The sequence below is a fragment of the Bos mutus genome, chromosome 9 (assembly GCF_027580195.1).
Source record: "Bos mutus isolate GX-2022 chromosome 9, NWIPB_WYAK_1.1, whole genome shotgun sequence".
NCBI lineage: Eukaryota > Metazoa > Chordata > Mammalia > Artiodactyla > Bovidae > Bos > Bos mutus.
The window spans coordinates 33,555,929-33,580,798 of record NC_091625.1 but is presented as its reverse complement, the minus strand read 5'-3'; the positions used below and the strand labels follow the sequence as shown (position 1 = coordinate 33,580,798).

Genomic DNA, 24,870 nt, shown 5'->3' with positions numbered 1-24,870 from the left:
AAAGTCCCTTCCTGGAGGCTATATTCATATGTCTGTTCCTTACTATTTCCCTGAAATTACCCTATTTCAAGCCTTTATCATCCCTATCTGACGCTTCCCAAACTTCCCATGTCTCCAGCCCCCTGTGCTTTAATTAGCTTACTTTGTTGTGACCCACTGCCTGCAGAATCTACTAGAGACCCCTGAGCACAGCCTCCGTGGAAGCCCCAGGCTGCACCAGCCTTTCCTCATATCTATTTATTTTCCATAGATTCTCCTCCCACAATCTGTGCTTCGGTCACACTGGGCCATTTGCAGCTCCTTATACCTGCTCTGCATTTCTCAACCTCTGTACATTATTCCTGCTCTCATTTCTGGAAGGCCTTCCCTATGCTTGATTTCCATCAACATCCTTCACTGAGCATCTCAAAGGATTCACAACCTTGAAATCCCTTGATTCCTCATAGACGGGTGCTCTTAAATATTGTTCCCTCTGCCGCCTCTGATAAGCTCATGTCTTGTCCCCAGAGTAGGAAGAATCCTGATGATCTGGGACTCAGTATTGCCATGATCCCACTCAACCACACCTACATCTTATAACTCGACCTGATTTTACTCCCAAGAATCTGTCTGTGCAGCCCCTTCATGGTCTACCACATGCCTGTCTCACAGCCTTGTGTCTGAGTCCTGCTGGGTGTCCTCTCAGGTTCACTGGCTCCTCGACGAACAGAACTGCTTTACTCCTGGCAAAACCTACTCTACTCTTGAAGACATTCTTCCCAGAGAATCCTCCTCCTGAATGACAGTCTGATGGCTGGTGCCTTGTTCTCTGCTGACAGATTTTCAGATGCTCCTTGCCTGCCTGGATCTCTAACTATAACTTACACCTATTAGTCCCTCTGACAACCTACTGGGACACCTCATCACCCCATGTCAGGCCTCTTTAACTCCAGATGCTACCCTGGGCATCTGTCTTCTCCTGCCAACTCTCCAGATGTATCGAATCTCTATCTCAGTCTATCGCTAGTCAAAGCCTTTTATAACTCATACGGGTGTAGCTTCAGAAACTGTTCTCTCGCACCTTGGTAGTGTCCCAAACAGAAGACCTCCATCATGCACCCTTCTTGCATCTTCCCAGTAGGTGACATCTCTCTCTCTTATCTGAGCTTCAGCAGCATATTCTCTACTCCATTCTAATAAACCTTCTACCTTATATTCTACCTTAAATGAGTTATTCACATGTGACTTACCCACCCTACCATACTGGCGAGGTCCTTGAAAGCAACTGCCACATCCCCCACTGCTGTATTAAATGAAATAAATATGCAGCAGAAATTTCATGAATTGAATCGTATCTGGCTATGGATTTGTATTATAGATACAAATAATAGATTTGTATCTATAGAGCTTTTTTTGATAGAGCTTTTTTTTTTTTTTTTTCACTCTTTTTTTTTTTCACTTTTTCTATCTTAGTACATTTTAGAATGTTAGTTCTATCTTAGAACGTCAACGTTAAAAGGAGCTGAGAAAGTTTTGGATTCAATATTCCATTTTACAGATGCAGAAACTGAGTGTCCTGAAAATGAAGGACTAGCCTAAGGTTTATAAACCCAGTTGCAGTCAATCCTTAGGCATTCAACTCAACAAAACAGTCTCAGAGCAGGGATGGGGAGAAGGATGCTTGTGCAAATCTAGAAAGGTGCCTCTGAGTACCCTCTGTGAAGAGATGGCTGGCCCCACATGAACTTAGGCTGGTGAGAGCTTAGAGCCTATAGTGCTCTGCTGCGGACCCCAGACCTTAATTCTAGCACTGAGCACCTAAGGGCATCCTGTCCTATAGGGTCCTGCAAGGGAGACAAGCATGGAAGCTGCCTGGGTAGCCAGCAGGAAAGACAACAGAAGGACTAACGTGCACTTGAAAACCGATCATCAGAGCCACTAGGACACTTGTGCTGAATAGGATTCATTAGAGAAAAGCAGCGCTGTGAGTTCCTTCAGCCCATCTTCATTGTCTCTTCTCTCTCCAACAAAAAACTAAACGAAGAAATCTACCAAGAAACTTTCTTATTAACGTCTCTTCCCAAACCTTACTAAAGTGACCTTGTAAAGGGAATATTATAATCTCATGAGGATGAACAGATGAGAATAGATAGAGCACGAGCCAACGTTTTGGAGGAAGGAAAGCAGATGGAGGCATGGTCATTTAGCAGAGCCCATAGAAATGAAAGCTAGCTGCCTGCAGAGAAGAAGGCAAGAATTAAGAGATTTATTTTTTTTACTATGCTGCTACTAAGTCGCTTCAGTCGTGTCCGACTCTATGTGACCCCATAGACGGCAGCCCACAGGGCTCCCCCGTCCCTGGGATTCTCCAGGCAAGAACACTGGAGTGGGTTGCCATTTCCTTCTCCAATGCATGAAAGTGAAAAGTGAAAGTGAAGTCGCTCAGTTATGTCCGACTCTCACGACCCCATGGACTGCAGCCTACCAGGCTCCTCCATCCATGGGACTCTCCAGGCAAGAGTACTGGAATGGGGTGCCATTGCCTTCTCTGTTTTTTCACTATAGAACCCTATAAGTACTCTGGAATTGAAGGCAGTAAGTATCTCTGAATGCAGGGGTGAGGAGTAGGGTGAAGAGCAGGGTGAATACTTAAAAGCTTGTCTATGAGCTAACTAGAGCCCCTCACTGCATCAGGAGGCTTTCCTCTGCAAACCGCACCCCCACCCCACACACACACATACACACAGAACCAAAACAATTCCAGGTTCAAAGATACCAGTCATGCTGAGGCTCTGTGCTGAAAATGGAGAAGGGAATTAAACAAGCATCCTCATTCCGAGCCTTCAGACCCCTCAGCTCTCTTCCCTGCTTTGACTCTCTGAACTGAGGCTCATGCATTTATTGCCCAAGCAGGAGACCAGCAGACTCCTCTCTGGGGGAAACTAGCCAGGGAAGACATCCAGATGCTGTCATTAGGGGACCCCAACAGAACAGCAGGGTCCCACCTGACAACAAAAGGAAGCTGCTTGGACACATAGGCTCCAATCAGCTTCTTAGGGCTCACTATTAAATATGCAGACCGGCCACAAATTACCACACATTTGAGAAAAGCTTCTCACATTACAAACAGATCCCAGAACAAAGAGGCAAAAAGGAAGTCAAGACAATGTAGGAAGCAAATTAACACTTTAAAAAAAACACTATAATTAGTATCCTAGGAAATATAAAAGAAGATTTTGCATGTATGGAAAAATCAGAATACTATTTTAAGAGGCAGTCAAAATATAAGAATGAGTCTGTGTAAAATTAAATTTTTAAATTCTATTTCAAAGCTGAGGAAATATACCAGAATTGAGAGCAAAGATGCAGAGTAGAAAATAGGAGAAAATAGTTAATAAAAAGATAAAACAAAGATGACTATTATCCAAATAATGGGATTTTTAGAACAAATAAATAAAGAAAACAGAGTTAGTTGCCAAAGAAATGATATGAAAAAATCCCAGAACTGAAAGGCATGATTTTCCAGGCTGAGCATCCAGATGAGTAAAAAGTACCACAGATAAGGAGAAGTTCCTAAAATTTTCCAAAGAGAAGGGCAAAAAAGCAGGTCACTGATCATTTGTCCAGGAATCAGAATGGCATAAAAGGTTTTAAAGACAGTTGTAGAAGCTAGAAAACAAAGACAAAGAGGATTTAGTTTTGAGGAAAGGGGATTCTCAACCTAGAACACAGCAAATCATTAATCCAGTGTGAGGGAATGAAAAAGAACATTTCCTCAAAGTGGAAAAAAAAAGGAGATTTTTGCCTCTTGTGCTTTCTCTTTTCTAAAACAGAATAAAATCGTGGAATTGAGGAAATAAGGGCCCAACATGGAAATTACCAGGGTAAACGTGAAGGAAACCCCTAGATAACAGCACTGTAGAGACCAGAAGACAAAGTGCCCATATCAACTCCATGAGGGAAGTGTCCAGGGGAAAAATTGTGAGGAGCTGGATTATCTGATACATTTAACCATGTTGAGAAAGGATTACAGTTCTGCCAGAAAGTCTAGGTATATAGAAAGCTAAGCAAATGGGGGGAAAGAGGCATTTATTAAACTACTCGAGAAAAATCACAATCATAGTATTTGAGTATCTTAGCAAATAATAATTAAATAGGCATAGCAATGTAAACCTGCAACGGTGATTTATCTGCAAATTGGGGTGACTGTCAAAGAATGGGGAAAATGAAGTTTTTCTATGTGTAGAGATGATGGGGCTGGGCTGGTACATGACTACTTTTAGTCAAGAGTAGTAGTCATGACTACTCTTAGGTTAAATCTTCGCCTCTCATGGTAGACAGTCAATAGATTTCCCCCAAGGCTGAAAACTCACTGTGTACCATATACGCAGAGCACTTAGGAACGCAGAGGTAAACACCAGAAGGAATGAGCAGACACCTATTTTTCACCATAAACCTTGTCATATAGTTCAGTTTTTTACGCATATAATGTGTACTTTGCTGGGTTTCTCTAGTGGCTCAGACGGTAAAGAATCTGCCTGCAATGCAGGAGACCTGGGTTCGATCCCTGAGTTGGGAAGATCCCCTGGAGATGGTAATGGCTACCCACTCCAGTATTTCTGCCTGGAGAATCCCATGGACAGAGGAGCCTGGCAGGCTACAGTCCATAGGGTGGCAAGAGTCGGACACAACTGAAGCAACTTAGCACGCATGCATGCACATGTACTTTGATAGAAATAAAAAACAGAATTTTTAAAACTACAGATTTAAATTTTAGTTACTTGTTTTGTCTCAGGTGTTTCTCATCTGAGACCTAAAGCAAATTCCATAGGAGCTGAGACACCACCCCTGCCCCCGAGCCTGATTCAACACGCAGGCCACAGGATTTCCAGCGACCACCTGTGCAGGGTGCTGCTCTCGGCCCGGGGGAGACGGGGACGATGCACTGGGGCTGCGTGTTGTAAGAGGAACCCCAGAGCAGACAGGACCTCTTAGCATGATGGTAGGAAAAGAGAAAGTAAGGAGCTGGATGGGGGGCATGAAGGAGGATGCATGACATCAAGAGATCTGTTTTTGAGATGCCTGTGAAAATCCATACGGAAAATGTCAGCTGGGGAGGAACGTATAACCTAGTACTTGGTAAAGAAATGAGGGCTGGAAATTTCAATTTGTGACATAAAGGCAGGTAAATTAACTACAGAGAAACTCCACACAGTCTCTGTTCTTGAGAGAACACGATTCTGGCAGCATGGTGGTGGTGGGGAACCTATTTTTCCATTAGATACTAAAAACAGGCTCAATCAGCCAGAAAAGGCCAGACATTAGCCCAGGGTTCTAGTTTGAGTAATCCAACATGAAGTAAATACAAGAATTTTTCTGATGAAAGTCGTCTAAATTTCTACCATCAGGCAAAACTGCAGTCTATTGAATTTAAAAGAAGATTAAGAGGAACTTAAAGGTCATCTGCATTACCAAACCAATAGTGTGGACCCCACTTCCTACCGGCGTCATCCGGGCTTTACGCAAATAGGTAAGAAGGTCTCCTCCTTCCATCAGTTCCAGGATAATGTACTGGGGTTCGTTCAGCAGACAAACTCCAAGCTGCTTCAGAATGTTGGGATGATTAAACTTGCTAAAAGGTGGAAACAGACAGGCAGGTTGACATGTCAGCGACAGAAGTCTTGTGAAGGCCTTTGCGAAACAGCAAATCTTTATCTCTGATTTCCTTTCAACCCCTGATTTTTTTTCTCCCTCTAATAAATGAAAGCCTCCTTTTCATGCCTGCCTTACAGAGGTAATATTGCAACCCCTAGTGGCCAAGGCATGTGCATAGAATAGGGATAGTTTCAGAAGAAGTGGCATTTATATCAAGTATTTTATGTTTGGGGGAAAAAAAAGTAACTTTAACTAATACCTTTCTTCAAAAGACATTTTAAAAAACACTACATTTTTGATCATGACAAATATGAAATAATTCTCTCCCTTTTAGAGAAACAATTCAGACACACAGTTTTGGCTACAATTGTTTTCTCAAGAGGTCAAAGCAAATAAGCCCCAGTCAAATGGTCAGAACCGACAACCTGGGACCCTGTCGACCACCACCTCAGGGTTATTAAAATGTACCTGAGTCATTTTCATTACTATTAACTAACTCTAACTTGAAGACAAGTTTACCAAGACCAAGGATATTTTCACTGATGTCACCGTGCTTAAGAGAACTCTCCCTTAGTTGGTCTACTTGACTTATGATTACACATTTAGAAGAACATAAGCATATTTAAAGCTTATCAGCCTCAGAAATCCCTTGCAAAACATGCTTCTTATTGGAGGTAAAAGAAAAGACCTATTGTCTAAGGACTGCCTGTGCCCAGACTCAGAGAATCTATCATAAAAATCTATTCTACAGAATACTTGTCACTCCAGACATACTTCCTTTTAAATTTCAGCCATGCTTATTTTGAACATAATCTGTTATGTCAGCTGATTTTGAAAGTTAAAAATCCACGAATCATATGTAAAAGCTTCCTACCCATACCAAGGGAAAATTGTTTCAGAACTGCCTAATACCTCATCAGATGTGCTTCCTTCAGGAATTCAATCTTCTCCTGGTCTGTGGAGCCCTTCTTCAAAGTCTGCATAACATAAAACAAGGCAGGAATCAGTATAGCAGACATTTCTGTGAGCTAAGTAGGTTAATGGAGACAACCTTTGTTTTGTATCTTAAAAAACTATGTTCTCCAATTCCCCAGCCTTTCTTGCAAGCAAGGTGGTCATATGACTCAGTCCTGATCAATGAAATGTAAGGGGTAAATTGTTGAGGAGGTGTGTGGAAATTTTTTACTTTCCTGAACATATACATCTCACACTATCCTTCCCCCTTTCCATATCCTGAATGAAGATGTGATGCTTGATTCTTTGGCAGCCATCTTGGAACCATGAGGCACCACTCACGTACAAAGTCGAGAGAATTTCAGATATAGTAGCTCTGGCTTGACACAGCACTATACCAAAGCCAGAAGTCATCTTGTTATGTAAGAAAAAGAAACACTTGTTTAAACCACTTGAGATTAAAGTATGTTAAAATGCTATCAACTGGAAATGGAGAGAGTTTTGCAACTTCTCTGACAATTTCTCAAAGCAATAAATTCTTAACAAACAATAATCAGGATAATACTCAATTACATAAAAGATACGTCATCTGTTGATCAAAAGAAAGTTTAACAAAAATACAAGAGTATATCCAGTGCTTCCTTTTAACTGCATCAAATACACTATGATGAATAATTTTGTAGTACAGGGGTCAGCAAACTACAACCTGTGGACCAATTCTAGACTATCATCTATTTTTGTATAGTTATAATCTGAAAATAGGTGTTTCATTTTTATTTTTCTAGTTTTATTGAGGTATAATTAACTTGTTACATTTTGAAATGGTTGAAAAAAGTTATAAAAAAATAAGAGGACTGCATAACACATGAAAATCATGTGAAATGAAAATTTCCATTTTTATAAATAAAGTTTTACTGGAACACAACCACAGCCATTCATTCACATATTGACTGTGGCTGATTTCACACTGCAGTGCCAGAGCTGCATAGCCAGAACTGACACCATCTGGCTAGCAAGTCCAAAATATTTACCATCTGCTCTAGCACCAAGCACTGCAGTTATCTTAGAGTATATTTGAAGGGGAAAACTCTCTGCTGGTCTTAGCGAATTAGTAACCTCAGATGTAACTGTTAATAACAGAACTTATGCAGGAAATGGAAAAAGCACTGTGATTTCTGTAGCCATGGATAGGCTTCTACCTTCTCCTAGTCATCTTTTCAGTCAAGATCACTCCTTTTTTCTCATTGTTATATTTAAAATAAGTCCCTGTCAATAATGCAGACATAACAAGCCGAGGAGTTAAAAGAGCCACATTACCTTCACAGCTACTTTGGTTTCTCCACTTCCAACGCCTAAGATGTCTACCGCTGTCCCTTCATACACTTCTCCAAAGGCCCCGCTTCCCAGCAAGAGACGCAGAGTCAGTTTTCCCCGAGGGAAGGCAGGAAGACTTTCAATCTCCTCTTGGGTCGGAAGAGTACTGGAAAATAACGTTATTTTTGGTCTCCCAAAATGCATACGGTTTATAAGTGGATGTGGGTGTTAGTGTTTGAGAATAAAAAAGGAGGAGAAAGGGAAGAGAAATCTCATGGCTTGGCAACACTGTAGTGCCTTCAGTGTGACATGGTGTTGTGTCTACATTCCTATTCCAGTCCTATTCCACCTTCTAGAATATTCCTTCTGTCTTCTGAAACCCAGACAGAGTAGATTACTTTACTTCTAGGCAGCTTCCTTTTGATAACATGCCTGTGAGTTCATTGCCTCAAAATTTTTCACTGTAGTTTGTTTTGTTAAAATTATCAGCTCGTATTTTCTTCAGGTCACCTATTTGTATAAAAAGCTATTGCAAATGAGTAATAAATACAGCTGGGCTCATGAGCTCAAAGCTTTTACTTTACTTCATACACCTAATCTCTCATGTAATACAAAATTTACTATGATCGCAACATCATTTCTTGTCCATCAGATTAACTTTTAGAAAGTCAAGTTTCTCACTTGGAATATTATGAGCAGGAGAAAATTCATCAGCATTAAAAATGCTTTGAGCTTTTAAAAGAGAATCTTGAAAATCAGATACACTGCATATTTTCTCAAGGAAAAGCCATCTCTGAAAAGCATATTTAAGTCACCTCTGTGTCTACTCCAAGTCCTGTGTTCTTATGTCTTTAAATAAATTTCTAGAAACAAGGCCTATGACTATATACAATCCTTTTTGCATGGAGCATAATATAGTGTCTGTCTTTTAAATGAGACACTTAAATATTGTCTTAAATTATGATGACAATGGAAGTTAAAACCTCATATATTTTAGAGAAGTTTTGTAGACAATCACCATACAATTTCTGAAAACAGAAAAAAATTGACTTAATAGCACACACAAGAGAATCCGTCTCTTCTTATTGAATCAACCATATTACCATCTACTCCCTTCCACGTAGTATTTATCTCTTTGTTTTACTTATTTTTAAATTATGTGCTAAAACACTAGGAAACATTTGATTTTTGTTCATGCTTCTTAGGATAGGATAACAACATAATTTGCCATCCATCCCAGGTCACATTTGAGAATGAAAGGGGATGTTATTTTTGAATATGCCAGAAAAATGAGCATAAACCAGGACAGTCCTGGGCAACGTGGCACTCATGAACACTCTTTTTAGAGTAGCCCACAATAGGATCACAGAGTCCAACACGACTGAAGCGCCCTAGCACGCACACACTCTTCATCTAGGTGTCCCGTAATGCCAGCACAGGTTACATACTGTATCGCATAGCAGGCGTTTGCCAGCCCCACTCCAGTGGCCAGGCTTCGAAGTTCAGCCAATTCTTTGTCTTCGTTTATGAGAACCGTCAGCCCTTCCTTGGGAGTGCTTTGATTCTTTAATCTATGCCAGACTATCAAGAAAAAAAAGCATAATTTACCAAATGAAATATTGCTTTCTTTTTCTTTAGAAAAGGCTGCTAACAATACATTTTTAAAGTTTATACTGAACAACATTATTGATAGAATAACCAAATTTGATTGAAAAAAATAGGCCCATAATAGAAAAACTAACTAAATCCAGGTAAAAAGTCATATGAAAATGTATAATTTATACCACATCACATTTTATCTCACTTCTCAGTGTAAATCTTAATATATTTCCAATTGCTGTTATAAACACGTGGAAGTATCTTACTATCAGAACTTATTTCACAAAATCACTCATAGTCTAGAATCAAAATAAACCAAAGCAAATCTGCATTATAATTGTTAGTGAACAAATTCATTTTTGAATCCAGATACATCCAGGTTATTCTCCTCAGCAGACCTAAAGGATGCTTTCTATATAATGGCATGCTTTATTTTAAAATGCAGAGTACAGAGTGTATATTCATTGTTTTTCATAATACACATACTCACGTATATAGAAAGATTATTAGAATGAAATCTACCAAGTATTAGCAATGGTCCTCCCTAGGTGTGGAATCATGGGTGATTTGTATTGTTTTCTTCATACAACAGGCAAATATTATTTTTATAACCATAAAACATGTTATATTTTTCAAAGATTAAAATACATATGTCATTAAGATTGCCCATCTATACTAGAATATTGACACAAAAGTTGAAAACAGTAAGGATGCTTTGCAAGATGATGCTTAAAATTTGAACTTTATTCCACAGTAGCTTCTGTACCCAACAGGTGAGAGTTTTACGCAAGTGAAATTTCATCTGAGGGACCACACGGGAAAAGATCTTAAGTACTTATGCTAATATAATTTTTTAAACCTGAAATGCTCTTACCACCCATCTTTCATTTTTAAAGACCCAGCTCAAGACTCCATATCCTCAGGGATGCTGTCCAAGACCTCTGCAACCTCTGTTGATATCTCATCTCTGAACTTATAAGACCAACTGTGGCTCTCAGTCAGCATGGCTGTGTCACTGTCTTCTACATTCCATTTACTCCTTCCTTTTATTGCTGTTTAACACATCTGTCTTATTTTACTTTCTGCACAGGATATGTCTTGAAAGTGAAAGTGAAACTCACTCAGTCATGTACAACTCTTTGTGACCCCATGGACTATACAGTCCACAGAATTCTCCAGGCCAGAATACTGGAGTGGGTAGCCTTTCCCTTCTCCAGGGGATCTTCCCAACCCAGGATCGAACCCAGGTCTCCCTGGGTTCTTTACCACCCAGGTAGATTCTTTACCAGCTGAGCCACAAGGGAAACCAATATGTCTTACCTCCCCCATTAAACGACAAGCTCCTGAGGTCAGCAATTATACTTTTTAATTTATTTTTAATTGGAGGATATTTGCTTTATAATGTTGTGCTGGTTTCTGCCATTCAACAACATGAATCAGCCATAAATATACATATATCCCCCGCTTCTTGAACTTTCCTCCCACTCCCCATCACACTCCTCTAGGTTATCACAGAGCACCATTACAGCTTATTTTCCTTTGCTCCCAGTGTAAGGCTCATGTTGCACAGTAGATATAACCACTCACCAAAGAGTAGGCTGTTGATGCTTATTTTAAAATCTTTGTTTCAATTTTGTATTTATAAGTATGACTGATGAGAACCCTCAGCACAATTCAAATTTTTAAACAATTGGTATTTTCATTATTTGAATAACTCAATCTTTCCTCATGCACTCACACAATTCTACCAGTAAAACCACATGCACTATTACTAAAAGCAAAAGAACCAGATTAGCTTAGCTCTACTCAAAAATGCATGAGTTCCACGTAGAATAAAGACCTTTAAGTCCTGAGAAAGTCAGATATCCATGAAGTGTCTTGAAAGCACAATAGGTTGTCTGAAATTATCTCATGTTCATCCACTAGAGTCATGAGTTTAGACAATGATGTACAAGTAGGCAGGCAAAGGTCAGATGAAGGATCCTTCACATAATACTCCTTCCCAGTAGGAAAGCAGACAAATAGTCAAGCCTATATGCCAACTGCCAAATATACTACAGTCATATGCATAATTCTGGAGGGGCTGGCTTAGTGGCACAAACATCAGCTGTGCAGTACTTAGACTCCCTGGAACCACAGGTTAAAATCCTGGCAGGGTCAGATGAAATTTTTAGCTTTCCAAGTTAGCTGAAGGAATCATATATTCCATATATTGTTTGCTGTGGAATGTTTGAAAAGAAATCTCAATTCAAGTTTCAACATGCTAATAGCTATGACTCTAATCAGTTTGGGGAAATAATACAGATTTAGGACATGGAGTGAAATATTAACTTTCTTTATCCTGAGAGTTCAACTTTATGTTTGTAACTTTTCCTTAAACTTTTCCCTATTTATTAAAAAAAAAAAAAAAAAGAAGAAGTCCCAATTTCCTGACTATATGCTTGAGTGTTGGTTTCTGGTAAATATCATGTCTTTTTTGTAATGCTTCAGCATGTCAGAGGCTCATATGTTAATGACAGAGTGACTGTGTATCTTATAATCCAAATCAGGACATTTTAGGAGACTGAAAGAAAGTAGTAGTAATGACTATAATGGAATGATGGGGATAAAGCAGGATGTATAATCAACTATGATAACCTGAGAGTGAAAGTCTCTCGGTCATGTCCGACTCTTTGTGACCCCATGGACTATATAGTCCATGGAATTCTCCAGGCCAGAATACTGGATAGCATTTTCCTTCTACAGGGGATCTTCCCAACCCAGGGATCAAACCCAGGTCTCTTGCATTGCAGGCGGATTCTTTACCAGCTGAGCCACAGGGGAAGCCCAAGAATACTAGAGTGAGTAGCCTATCCCTTCTCCAGCAGATCTTCCCAACCCACGAATCGAACCAGGGTCTCCTGCATTGCAGGCAGATTCTTTACCAAATGAGCTACCAGGGGAACCTGATGTATGATAACCTGATAGGTCTAATGTTTAATCACCTTTTGGGGGCTTGTCCCTGTATTTTCTCATTATTAAATGTTTAAATAAAGACTTTTAAGACTAACGTATTAGTATAAAATTAGTGATGAGAAATAGCTAGCTTTCTATCAATCTAGCCAAACTGCTCTACTTTCCTGGTTATTTACAAATGAGCAGAGATTTGAAACAAATAGACCAGACATCCAAAAGTGAGAGTGAATGCTACAAGCCAGAAATGGATCTTCTGCAAGAGGCCCTGTTCATTTTAAACTGGGCTGTCTGCTTGGAGACCCAGACTATCCTGAACAAGGGTATCACTGGTCTCCCTTTAATCCTCCACTTTTTTTATACCCAGAGTTATTTTTCTTTTACTTTTTTCAAACTATAAGTTACAAACACTTGTTATATAGCCAATCTGTAATACTGTTTTAAAAAAGGCTAGAAGTTGGTGCCTTAGCAAGTGGTTTTACCTAAAGAATACTGTGAAGTATAAATATGGATATATTTTTCATAAAATGGTTACCCCAGATTAGAAAAAAAAAATTCACAGGGTTTAGTGGTTATTGAAGCATAGCCAAAGGTAACATTGTGAATTTCATGAATCTATTTCATGTAGAAAGTTAATCAGATATAAATTAAACTCAGATAAATCAATTAATACGATCAAGTAAGCAGTTTATTACCTATTGATGTATTTTTAAATCTATTATACTTACCAAAGATTAATGGGATTGTAATAACCAGAAATATTCCAATTATAATAGTAAGTATAAAGCTTGTTTCTGGTATCCAAAAACCATCTAATAAAATAAATGAGAAAAAGAACATAATTCAAAGAGTTAAACTCGACTGTCTCAGTATTATGCCAGAATATGCCAAAGTTAGCCCCTACTGAATTTTTGCAAGCCAATAGTTAAACCATCAGTAGCTTGAAATCATCCATGGAGAGAGTATATTTACACTGTGAGTAATCAAAGTCAAGGGTTTTTTTCTCTTTTTTCATTTCCAGTGATCTGGTTTCCAATATATCATTGGGATATACCCACCCTATTTTCTACTTTAAAATGGTTGATAAAACATGAATAATCTTTTTAATGAATTTGGGACAAAGAAGTCTCAACTTTCATTTATCATATAGTTGGGAGTATCATTTCCTCTATAACGTCTTCATATACATTTAATTCCATGAGTATGTAACCGAAGAATATAAACATGAAAACATGATGTGTGTGTGTGTGTGTGTGCTTGCTAAGTCACTTTTGTCTCATGGCTGACTCTGTGGGACCCTATGTACTGCAGACTGCCAGGCTCCTCTGTCCACGGGATTCTTGAGGCAAGAATACTGGAGTGGATTGATGTGCCCTCCTCCAAGGGATCTTCCGAGCCAGGGATCAAACCGACACCTCTCTCATCTCCTACGCTGGCAGGCGGCTTCTTTGCCACTAGCGCCACCTGGTGAAAACATGGCACCTGCTCTTAGTTTCACTGAGAAAAGAAGACTTGGGGACCAGGGCTAGGCAATCTATGGCATGCAGGCCACATGTGGCCATAGTAACCTGATTTTGCACTACTCATGAACCAAGAATAATTTTTACATTTTAAAAATATGATCAGGAAAAAAAGAAGATGCTACAGAGACCGAATGTAGCCTGAAAAGCTTAAAATATTTACTATTTGGTTCTTTCGGAAAAGGTTTGTGGAGCTCTTCTCCAGGTAACTAACTATAATACAAATAAGAATGACTTCAGTTTTGCATAGAGTAATGTGCTGTGTGTGTCTAAGGAGCAGCAGATAAGCATCACAATGGGTACTGAAGGATGAGAAGAATTTCGATTGACAAAGTAAGGGAAAGAAAATCCCAGGTAAGGGCAAGTGGTAGGTGGTGCAAGCCTGCATTTGAGGCTGAGGGAACATGGTGTCATGGAAGTTTGTTTGTTTGTTTGTTTGTTTGTTTACCAGTTTGGTATGGCTATAGCCGTAAGGATAAATATTGGGAAAGAGGAACCACAATCGAAGGGCAAATCGTGGAAGGCCTTAAATGCCACAGAAAAGTTTGTACTAGCTTCTGAAGGCAGTGAATGGAGAGCCATTTCAAGATTTTCAGAGAGCGGTGTAGTGATCCAGCTTGTGCTTCAGCTGGATTAGCTGTCAGGAGTGGGGTTAAGCCAAGAGCATGGGCAAGAAGTGGTAGCTTAAGTTAGGAAAACCAAAGTAGAAACAGAAAGAAGGGAACTTAGTAGATAGAAATCAAGATAATAAAGTCAACAGAACTTGGTGACTGAATAGAGGGGAAAATCAAACATGGTACTGAGATTTCTAACCTATGTGATCAGAAAGACGATGCATTATAAACAAAAATAGGCTACCCAGTGGAAGATGTAGATATTGGGGAAGAGACAAAGTTGAGTTTCAGGTGTGTTGTGTAGCAGATGAGAGAACCAGGAACAGAAAATAAGGCTGGATAAAAACCAGACTGCGAACAACCTTGGAAGTCCATCTAGGAGCATGGACTTCATGCAGTAGGCATTAGAGATCAGCTGATGGTTACTGAGGAGAAAAAGGACATGTTGATATTGATGTTTCAGGAAGCTCTCATCACATAAAATGAATAGTTCAATAGTTTCTATGGTAGTTTGGTGAAGTTATATAGTCACTCAATTACTGCTAATGCTGAGAATACATTTATCTTTATCTCTGAATCCTTGTGTAATAAGTTAGTATGTAGACAGACATGGTAACATACCTCCAACTAATGTAATATCCTCACTGATTCCACTATATTCACCAAACCCCAGATGATTTACAGCTGCTACTCTGAACTGAAATGTTCCTTTCAGGTTTTTGGACTTCCATGTGCAAATGCTATTACATGAGCCATTAAATGCCATCTTCCATGTTAAATTCTGGTTCCTTGAATCATTTGAAGTGCTCTTTCTGCAAAAAAAAAAAAAAAAAAAAAAAGAGCAGAATCATAAATACAGGAAATATACAAGACAATATATGTGTTATTTCTAGATGCTCATATATCATTTTAATGACAGAACTCCAGAGCGTCTCCTGTTGCACACTTTGCCCTTGATCTCATTCCTCTCACATGGTTTGGCTACAGAACATAGCAGAGTCTTATAAAGTCATCCCAGCAATGCCTGGAGCCAACCAACTCAGCCCATCTGGAAAATGACGAATAATCAATGGCTGAGAGACAGCTGAAGAGCCTCTTCTTACTACTGGAGCGTGCAAACTTTCTTCAGAACTCCAAACACATAAGACAATGATTTCATACTTTTTAACTGGAAATTTTTTAATTTTTCTTAATTTTCAGTCTCTTATGCTACCTATCATTTACTGATACCATATCTGGATAAAATACAGAACATAAAATTGAAAAAGAAAATAAAATAGTTCGGCTACCAAAATTATCATTGTATCTGAGATTCCGAGCCTCATTGCTTCCAATTAGCCTACACCCTACCTCAGTATCAGTCCTCATTACTCTCCCTAATGAAACATGGGAAGAGAACAGAGCTGGGTTCAAAAGACATACTAAAATGACTTTTAACAGAATCATAGACTGAAGGTAAGCTCAAGGCCTTCCCATTATGTCTTTTCTGACAATGACCTTTTCAAGTCTGAGAAGGTCTAAAACTTTTCAGACCACAGCAGTTTTAGGGCATGGTACCAACCCACAGTCAGCTTGAAGATAAATAATGGAAGCCAGTTCTGCTCCCACTAACTGAATGAGTGTCCTGAAAGAGTACCAAGGACAGCAAGAGCTGAGCCTCCAAGGGACAGAGGATGAGCTAGGACATCAGGAGGACCAAGACAGCAGCGATGGTTACAACTGTGACCAGCAGCTAAGTGTCCTTGGGACCATCCTAAGTAAAGCTGTGGGACAGTGTTTCTCCTGCATCGTGTGAAGCCTCATGTTGGGAACTGGCAATTTCAATTTTCAACCCAAACAACTCTGATCCAAAAGAAAGACCTTTAAACATGTATAAAGTGGTAAAACAATTATCCTTCAGTTAAAAATAAATACATTTTTTAAACGTATAAAGTGGCTCTTCACAGACATTGGCCACTAAGGAAGAGAAGGAAGACTTTTTATACTGGTTGAGTACCTTCTATTTACAACACATCATATAGGGGCTTTTCCTATGCTGTATCATTTCACTGAATCTTCACAACAACCTGAAGAGGTAGATATCATCATCTCGTTTTACAGATGAGAAAGCTCAAGTTCAAAAAAGAAATAGAGCAAGGATTTTATATAGTCTATGTACTGGGTTGGCTAATCCCCCTCAAAATTCATGCCACCCAGACCTTGTGAATGTGACCTTGCTTGGAAACAGAGTCTTTTCCGATGTAATTAAGCCAAGATGAGATGGTCCTAGTTTAGGGTGGGCCCTAAATCCAATGACCAGTGCCCTCTTAAGAAGAGACACACACAAGGAGAACACATGAGATCACAGAGCCAGACTGGAGCGATGCATGTACAAACCAAGGAAAGCCAAGGATTGTGGCCCATCACCGAAAGCTGAGAAGAGGCAAGGAAGGATGCTTCCCTAGAATCCATCCTGCCAAGACCTTGACTTGAGACTTCCAGTCTCCAGAACTGTGAGAGAATATATATCTGTTGTTTTAAGCCACCTAGTTGGTGGTACTTTGTTCTGGCTGCCCTGGGAAACTCATGCAATCTACTCAGCTCCCAAGTGCATGCACTTTGCACTAAGACCACCAGTACACCATGAGCAAACACACACAAATGTCCTGACCGAAGAAGTTACTCTGAGATACTATGAGATCTTCTGAGATAGATGACACTTTATATTATTCTACAGTCCCTCTCCTGAGAGTAGAGACGTGGGGGCAAGGAAATGCAGAGTATTTACGGAGCTATGCACTAAACATGTTACTTAGGGGAATACACTGCAGTGCTCTTAGCAAGGCTATGGTGTGGCCTGGTTGGTGAACATAACTACAGTCATAGACCACCAAGACAGTTCTACAGGTCAGAATGTACTTCACTCTGCATTTTGTTTTTAAAAAGTACCAGACATTTCAAGAAGTTTTCAGTTAGAAATAAGCAAACATAATTCTCTAGTGTGAGCAGGAAATTTTTTTAAGGTTATGGGAATGCCAGAGCAAGATGAAGCAAAAATAGATCTAAAGCTCAAGTTGCCAGGACTATAATTATGGAAGTGACTTTTGTCCTTGGAGCTTCTTAAAAGATGGTTTCATAGTCCCGTGAGGGGAGTGTCTGTGGAATTTGGAATTCTCTCCTCAAGCTGGCACGTAATCAGCTCATCTGAGCCAGTTATGATTCACAGAGCTCCCCATACTGGCCGGATCTGAGGTTGCATATGTTCATCAGGTTTTCATCGAAGGCACAATTTTAGTCCCTGGGAACACACTACAAACTGTAACCTTGAAAATGGAGAGAGAATCCTGGGTTGCCTGTACACAACAGACCATTTCAGGTCTTGACTTGACTTTACCTTCTGAAATATACCAGCTCATTGTCAGTTCTCACTAGATCTTATTCATCTTTCTAAAACAAATAAGTCTCAGAAATTTATATACATACCATCATCTAACATCAAACATCAATTTAGCTTCTTAAACAGAATCGATATCAAGTAAATATTAGGTGCATGCTCAAAAGACTGAGTTGTTTCCACTGACAAGCTGTTGCAGATTTCTGAGAAGAATGACTATCTGCCTTGTAACTGAATGCCAAGGCTGACCACTAGGAATTGTGCAAAGAATGTAATGAGGCATGCAAGGCCCTTAAACTAAAGATCCCTTATGTTTACTTATAAATACACATTCATAAATATTGTTAATTTTGACCTAATAATACCTTACAATCAACTGCTTAGGTCTTTGTAATTTACAAAGCACTTTTGTAAACAGACATACCTGATTTCAAGGATATAGTACATAAGTCTGCTTCCATTATCATCAGATTTTTCCCACTGTATTGAATTTTTACTCCCTTCTAATAATTTTGGAATCCCTGGTTTACTTGGGAGTCCAGCTTTGGAAACAAAAGAAAATTTGATTGATATGTTAGAAGTATAAAATATTCTGCATAACATCTTTCTATAGACAACATTTATTAAGAGAAAAGCCAAATACATTAAAGAAATATTCAGAAATATGTTCATATGAGTGCATATGTTTAAGTGAGTACGTGAAGATTTTTATTAGTGACGGATTAGATAGATTTATGATAGGAGTAACAATAGATCTTCGGAGAAGGTGATGGCACCCCACTCCAGTACTCTTGCCTGGAAAATCCCATGGATGGAGGAGCCTGGTAGGCTGCAGTCCATGGGGTCGTGAAGAGTCGGACACGACTGAGCGACTTCACTTTCACTTTCCACTTTCATGCATTGGAGAAGGAAATGGCAACCCACTCCAGTGTTCTTGCCTGGAGAATCCCGGGGATGGGGGAGCCTAGTGGGCTGCCGTCTATGGGGTTGCACAGAGTCAGACACGACTGAAGTGACTTAGCAGCAGCAACAATAGATCTTAGCCTGACACAAAATAAGTGATGCAAGTAAAAAAGATGATTGTAAGATTTGGAGCATTTTCCACTGATTCTTACAGGGATCAACTTGGAGTTATGGTATAGCTGTTAAAACACTGGTTAATTTAATATACTTGTTAGATTTTTTATTTTTAACATCTGGTTGTAGTAGTCTATACATAAATATTTGAACACCCAGTGACACTGTTTTCATTTACTTCTTACTACAAAATATCATAGCTAGACAGAAAATCAGAATAATGAAAGGTGAAATAATTTTTCCCAGTTTAGGATCCTGCAAAACCAGATGAGTATTATCTCATTACTGCCTGTAAGAAACCCCTACCCCTTCTCAATTTCTTCAGTCAGTCTCTAAAGATAGTCATTTACTCTTTTAAGAAAAATCTCAACCTCTAGGATTAGTAAATTAAGCGATGAGAAAAGAATTGAGAAATGTCCAGAGTTTCCCAAGTGTTGACTATGTTAGTACTCACCTTTAGTCTTAAAACTTCCCGGAAGCGAGGTGCTGTTTGCTCCTGTCCTGTACACCACCACTGCTCGGACATTATAGTACGCGTAAGGCTGTAGGTCTGTGATGTTACAGACATAAGCAGGACCTTGGCTGCACGAAGCTTTAACATGGTAAAACTCACTGTGCTTCCACTAGGAAAAGAAGTCTCAATTAACATTTTTGTTTCTTTAAGAAAAACTTCTTAAACATAGAAATTCAAAAGCCTATAGCAAGCATTAAAGCTTAAAGTTTATACTAAAATAAGAACTTCTTTATTATTGCAAGGTCCCAGATAGTATTCCCTTCCACCAACAGCAATTTTATTTTTTATGACAAGCTGTAAGTTACTTGAACAATGGTCCCGAGGATAAGTCCAAGGTGAGATGTGCACCTCTGACTGTTTATCATCGGGAGGATTATTTGGCTTCTCGGTATCCCTAATCATAGGCTTCTTTATCAAATCAGGATGGCTGAGGATGCAAATTCATAGCTGAAGGGAAATGATGGATTAAAACTGTGATATTTTCAAGTGCACACATTTGCTGATTTCAAAGTAGTAATATTTTCACAATATTTCACATTCTGAAGAAGTCCACAGTGACTTATAAGTGAAAACATTTAATTTTTCCTCCCCACACCCTCTTCAGGCATCTAAGCAACATTCCTTATTTTTCTACATAGGAAGCCTAGTTCCCTAAAAGAAGGAAATCTTTGCCTATTGTCACTCAATCACTAAGTAGCAAGGTTAGAAGTTAAATATAGGAAATGTTACTTTCATTTCACTGGGTCTGTAATTATAGCTATATTAAAATTCTTTCTCTGAAGCACTGCTTTTAAAGAATCTGTGTGTTTTTAAATATCTGTGTATTTTAAATAAGATACAAGATCCTTAATATCTTATATGAAAACAATGACTTTTTTCAACACACAAATAGGAGAAGACAGAGGATACGGCATTCTGTCAAGGGTTCTTCATGTATTTTCCCCAGTACAGTTTCCTAAGAAGATCAGTTTCCATAAATAAACCTTACTTTACATCTCCTTTTTCATTTAGCATTCACAAGGTCATGCCATTTCATTGGATGGGCACTTTATATTAGTTTTCTATTCAGTTAGAAATAATTCAGTATAGCCCCTTCAGGAAGTAGATCACCTTATTACAGAAAGAAAGAGGAACAGAAGGAACGAAAAGAAAAACCAGAAATGCTGATGTCAGAGACATTTCCTGTTAAACTCCTAAATGTCTCAGTCTCACTGATTCATATAGCCTAATGAAATAATGCAGATGCAGAATAATATTTATTCTGAACCTTCTGAGGGGGTGAGGGGGAAGGAGGAAGGGAGATGTTGAGTCCTGGCTGAAAAATTTTAGCCCTTTTTGGTCCTGCCTCCTTAATGCCTCCTTCAGTGAGTAGTCTAGATGGCCCAATATCCCACACCACTCAGAAATCATAAGAACTCCTTGGAATGTCAGGGAGATATTTGGCCAAGGGTTTTGCTGGAAAACTGTAGAGTATTGACCTCACCACAGCAATTCATGTTCTGGGCGGATCACTAACTTGTAGAGATGCCATGGGCTACCCCAGTAAATCTCAAGGGAGTTGGGATCTTCATTCATCATAGGCCAACAAGTGCAGGGGGGAAGGCTACCAGAGAGGATTTCCAAATTATTGAGCAAGGGTGTGAGGGAAATGGTGCAGACTATGTCTCAGAGACAGAAACTTCGGAAATGTCCAGTTCTGGTAGGGATTCCCCTGGACAGCTAAAAAAAGACAATTTTAATGAATTTTCATGAAAAAAATTTACCAAAGCAAAATTATTTATTTCTCCTCAATCTTAAATTGAATGTGTTCTTTTTCTGTGCATTATTATAATAAAGAATCTATGAAATCTAAAGACCAAGATAAAAGGTTAGCCCTTGTGCTCTAAGACTCTCATTTTTCCATGTAAGGAAAAGATGAAGACTGGAAGTTTATCTTTTTCTCCTTTTTCAGAAAGGAGAAGGGCGGAGGTGGAAAGGAACAAAAAAGATTAATTAAAATATGCATATTCACCTTTGCCACTCACCCCTCAGAGTTTCGGTGTGGAGTTACAAGACTATTTCTAACTTCCTATCATGATAAGGTAGGTTCAACTTGCTCAAAAGAAATAGACCTTCCAACTAGATGGCATCACCAACCCTCTCAGAACACAGCCTTCTACATTAGTACTTGTAGGTGATCATGCACGTAGAAGTTACCATCTTACATTTTCAGCTTCATGGTTTCTCAAGCGGTCTATCTAAAAACCTGTTCTGAGCAAGGGTAGAGGAGGTCTTGACACAAAAGCATCATATGAAACTCATGAGGACAGAACCAGGTGGCCCCTGTCTGCTGCCCCTCTCCTAAACTTTAAGAAGTGGGGTGGGTGGTGATGACTCATGTTCCTTCTGCAGAGGGACTAAGGAAAGCCTCTGTACCGATGAGTCAGCAATGAGGCAGAGGGTCCTCCCCTGCCCAGCTGTGATTCTGACTCATTGGGCCACCTGCCTGAGTGTCTAGCCTCTCATCAGTAACACGAGAGGCTGGAATCACCTCTAAGGTCCTTCCTCAGTTCACACCTTTGATATGGGAAATGAACTTTACATCCCTCCCCTTGACTTCAAGCTGAACCGCATTCAGTTCAGTGCAGTTCAGTCGCTCAGTCGTGTCTGACTCTGCGTCTCCATGAATCACAGCACGCCAGGCCTCCCTGTCCATCACCAACTCCTGGAGTTCACTTAAACTCATGTCCATCAAGTCGGTGATGCCATCCAGCCATCTCATCCTCTGTCATCCCCTTCTCCTCCTGCCCCCAATCCGTCCCAGCATCAAGATTTTTCCAATGAGTCAACTCTTCTCATGAGGTGGCCAAAGTATTGGAGTTTCAGCTTTCGCATCAGTCCTTCCAAAGAACACCCAGGACTGATCTCCTTCAGAATGGACTGGTTGGATCTCCCTGCAGTCCAAGGGACTCTCATGAGTCTTCTCCAACACCACAGTTCAAAGGCATCAATTCTTTGGCGCTCAGCTTTCTTCCCAGTCCAACTCTCACATCCATACATGACCACTGAAAAAACTATAGCCTTGACTAGACAGACCTTTGTTGGCAAAGTAATGTCTCTTACTTAAATAGATGTCCCCCAAAAAGATGATCCTTCAATTTCTCCAATTTAAAACTGAATTTTTATGAAATGACTATTTTCTAAATAGGTAGCAAATCATCATAAACATGCTCAATGGAAAAAATCAAATTAAACTATGGTCTTGGTCTTATCAACTTAATACTTAGAGCAACTTATCACTGCTGTTGCTTATTTTTCATAGTTTTTATCTAAAAGTACAAAGATTCTAAAAGTACAAGACTCTAAAAAATATTTTATATAGTAAAATTTTAAAACCTCTGGGGAGCAACTTCATTTTTAAAAAAAATGAAGTCATGACCATATTGATTTGTTTTTACAAAACACTCCTAACCAGTCTTTATAAACATGGACACACAAATATATAGTAGTGAAAAATGCAATGTCACAATTATAAAAACTCAATAATCTATTAAGTATGTCAGTATAAAAATCAGTGTAGATTTTCCTTAGAAGTGAATTAATTAGATTAATTGATGCTTAAATTCAGTGGATCTCTTTACATTGGTTAATGCATGAAGATTTTTGAATGAAGAACTATTTAAAGTTTTCAAGCCAAGATCCAACTACTTTACAATAAACTAGTTTATCACTTACTTCTTTCCTGTTGCTATACAGTCCTTAAATGGTTGAAAGAACATTTATAAACAGATTTTAGGTTTATGCTTGTTCAGTTTTTTCCATTTTTTTTTCCATAGAATAAAACAAATTGCTACGGACTTCAAACCAGAGAACCATGCTGATAACATCTAAAGTAAGTAAAACATTATGAAACCAGTAAACCGTAATTTATACTCTTTTATGTGGAGCCTTTTAAGAGCAAATTAATCTCTCTGGGAATTTTTTCCATCAGAAATCAGTCTAGACAGCTTACCACATCCACCTGGAAAATCTGAACCAATGAATGTTGTCAAATATATCACTCATTTAATACAAGTGAATGCCCTCAAGATATTTTTTGGAAAAAGCCTTTTGATTTATTCTGTAGCATAAAACAAAGATTTGCATTAAAAGCGTACGTTGAGATGTACCTTTTGGAGTTCAAACCAAAATCTGATGGGGTGAACATTTGATGGAGCCTTCCAATGTAACTGCAAACTAGTGTTCTCTGGAAGAAAGGCGTAAGGTTTCTCTGGCGAGTCAAATGTTTCCACACTGACAGGGTGACTCTCCGCACACCACATTTCCTCGGCATGGCAGGCCAGAACCTTTTAGTAAAAGAGAACAATTGCTTAACCTTTCTCGAACCTTGCTCTCGAGAGTGGTAATTAAAGTACCCAATCCACTGGCCGTACCTTTAACACATAGAGTTTTCTACCAGACAGTCTAGTAACGAGGAGAGAGAGACTTCCATCTGGATATTCACTTTGCCTTAGTGGAATCTCTGGAATGGGAGCCAGATGAGAGATTGCCACCTGATAGCGGACGGACTCTCTTGGTCCATTTGGCTTGTGAGATTCCCGCCAGGATATAACGAGGCTGGTGTCTGACTGCACGGTTGTGTTAATGAGCCAAACTGCCTCTGGTACTGAAATAAATAGCAGTGCACAATAAAGGATGTTGCAACAGCATTGCAAGATGGAAAGAAGTCATAGGGTCTTGGTTGAGGAATAAGCGTATCATGTGAGCAGAATGAATGACAGATGTTCCAAGGGAAAGCCAGCCTCTTATATAACGGTAAGCTACCAGGCTGCCTGAAAGGCTCTCGCTTATTTTTGACTAATGACTAAATCATTCTCTGACTCCAGCTCAAGGATCTGGCCAATGCTGGTGAGTTTTGTGAACGCCATCGGAGACATGTGAAAGAAATGGCATTTCCTCATCATAATCGTCACCTCTTACAACACATTTTCAGACTCTAAATCCATTTTTTTAAGGCAATGAGGTTCCATGACTTTGTATCTCAGTAGCCCTCGGTAAAATTCACATAGATCTATGGCTGATTCATGTTGAGGTTTGACAGAAAACAACAAAATTCTGTAAAGCAACTAAATTAAAACTTCAATTAAAAAATAAACAAAAATTTTAAAATTCACATAGAGAAAAAGTTTGACTTTCCTGGGTCTCACCACGTGTACAGAGGTCTGTAAACATACAGGAAGAGAGTGACACTGTGTGGTGAGACCAAAGAATGTGTTTCCAGTAACACAGAATTGGTTATGATGTTTTGCTATATAGTTGCTTTTCATTTCGATGGAATGT

General features: G+C 39.2%; 1 protein-coding gene across 7 annotated transcripts in view; it reads right to left on the bottom strand.

The window, feature by feature from the left end:
• Window positions 1-24,870, bottom strand: part of ROS1 (ROS proto-oncogene 1, receptor tyrosine kinase) — a 119,485-nt gene that overhangs the window by 19,847 nt on the left and 74,768 nt on the right. For 6 of the 7 annotated variants that reach the window (XM_070376373.1, XM_070376375.1, XM_070376377.1 and 3 more), the window contains 10 exons: window positions 23,964-24,196; window positions 23,700-23,876; window positions 19,492-19,660; window positions 18,385-18,502; window positions 15,209-15,399; window positions 13,182-13,265; window positions 9,351-9,483; window positions 7,906-8,068; window positions 6,547-6,611; window positions 5,482-5,611 (listed from right to left, as the gene is read on the bottom strand). In XM_070376373.1, the coding sequence (XP_070232474.1) occupies window positions 5,482-5,611; window positions 6,547-6,611; window positions 7,906-8,068; window positions 9,351-9,483; window positions 13,182-13,265; window positions 15,209-15,399; window positions 18,385-18,502; window positions 19,492-19,660; window positions 23,700-23,876; window positions 23,964-24,196 (1,463 nt within the window). Of the gene's footprint in view, window positions 1-5,481; window positions 5,612-6,546; window positions 6,612-7,905; window positions 8,069-9,350; window positions 9,484-13,181; window positions 13,266-13,289; window positions 13,918-15,208; window positions 15,400-18,384; window positions 18,503-19,491; window positions 19,661-23,699; window positions 23,877-23,963; window positions 24,197-24,870 lie in introns of those variants that run through there. The other variant, XM_070376378.1, reaches the window with a different exon arrangement.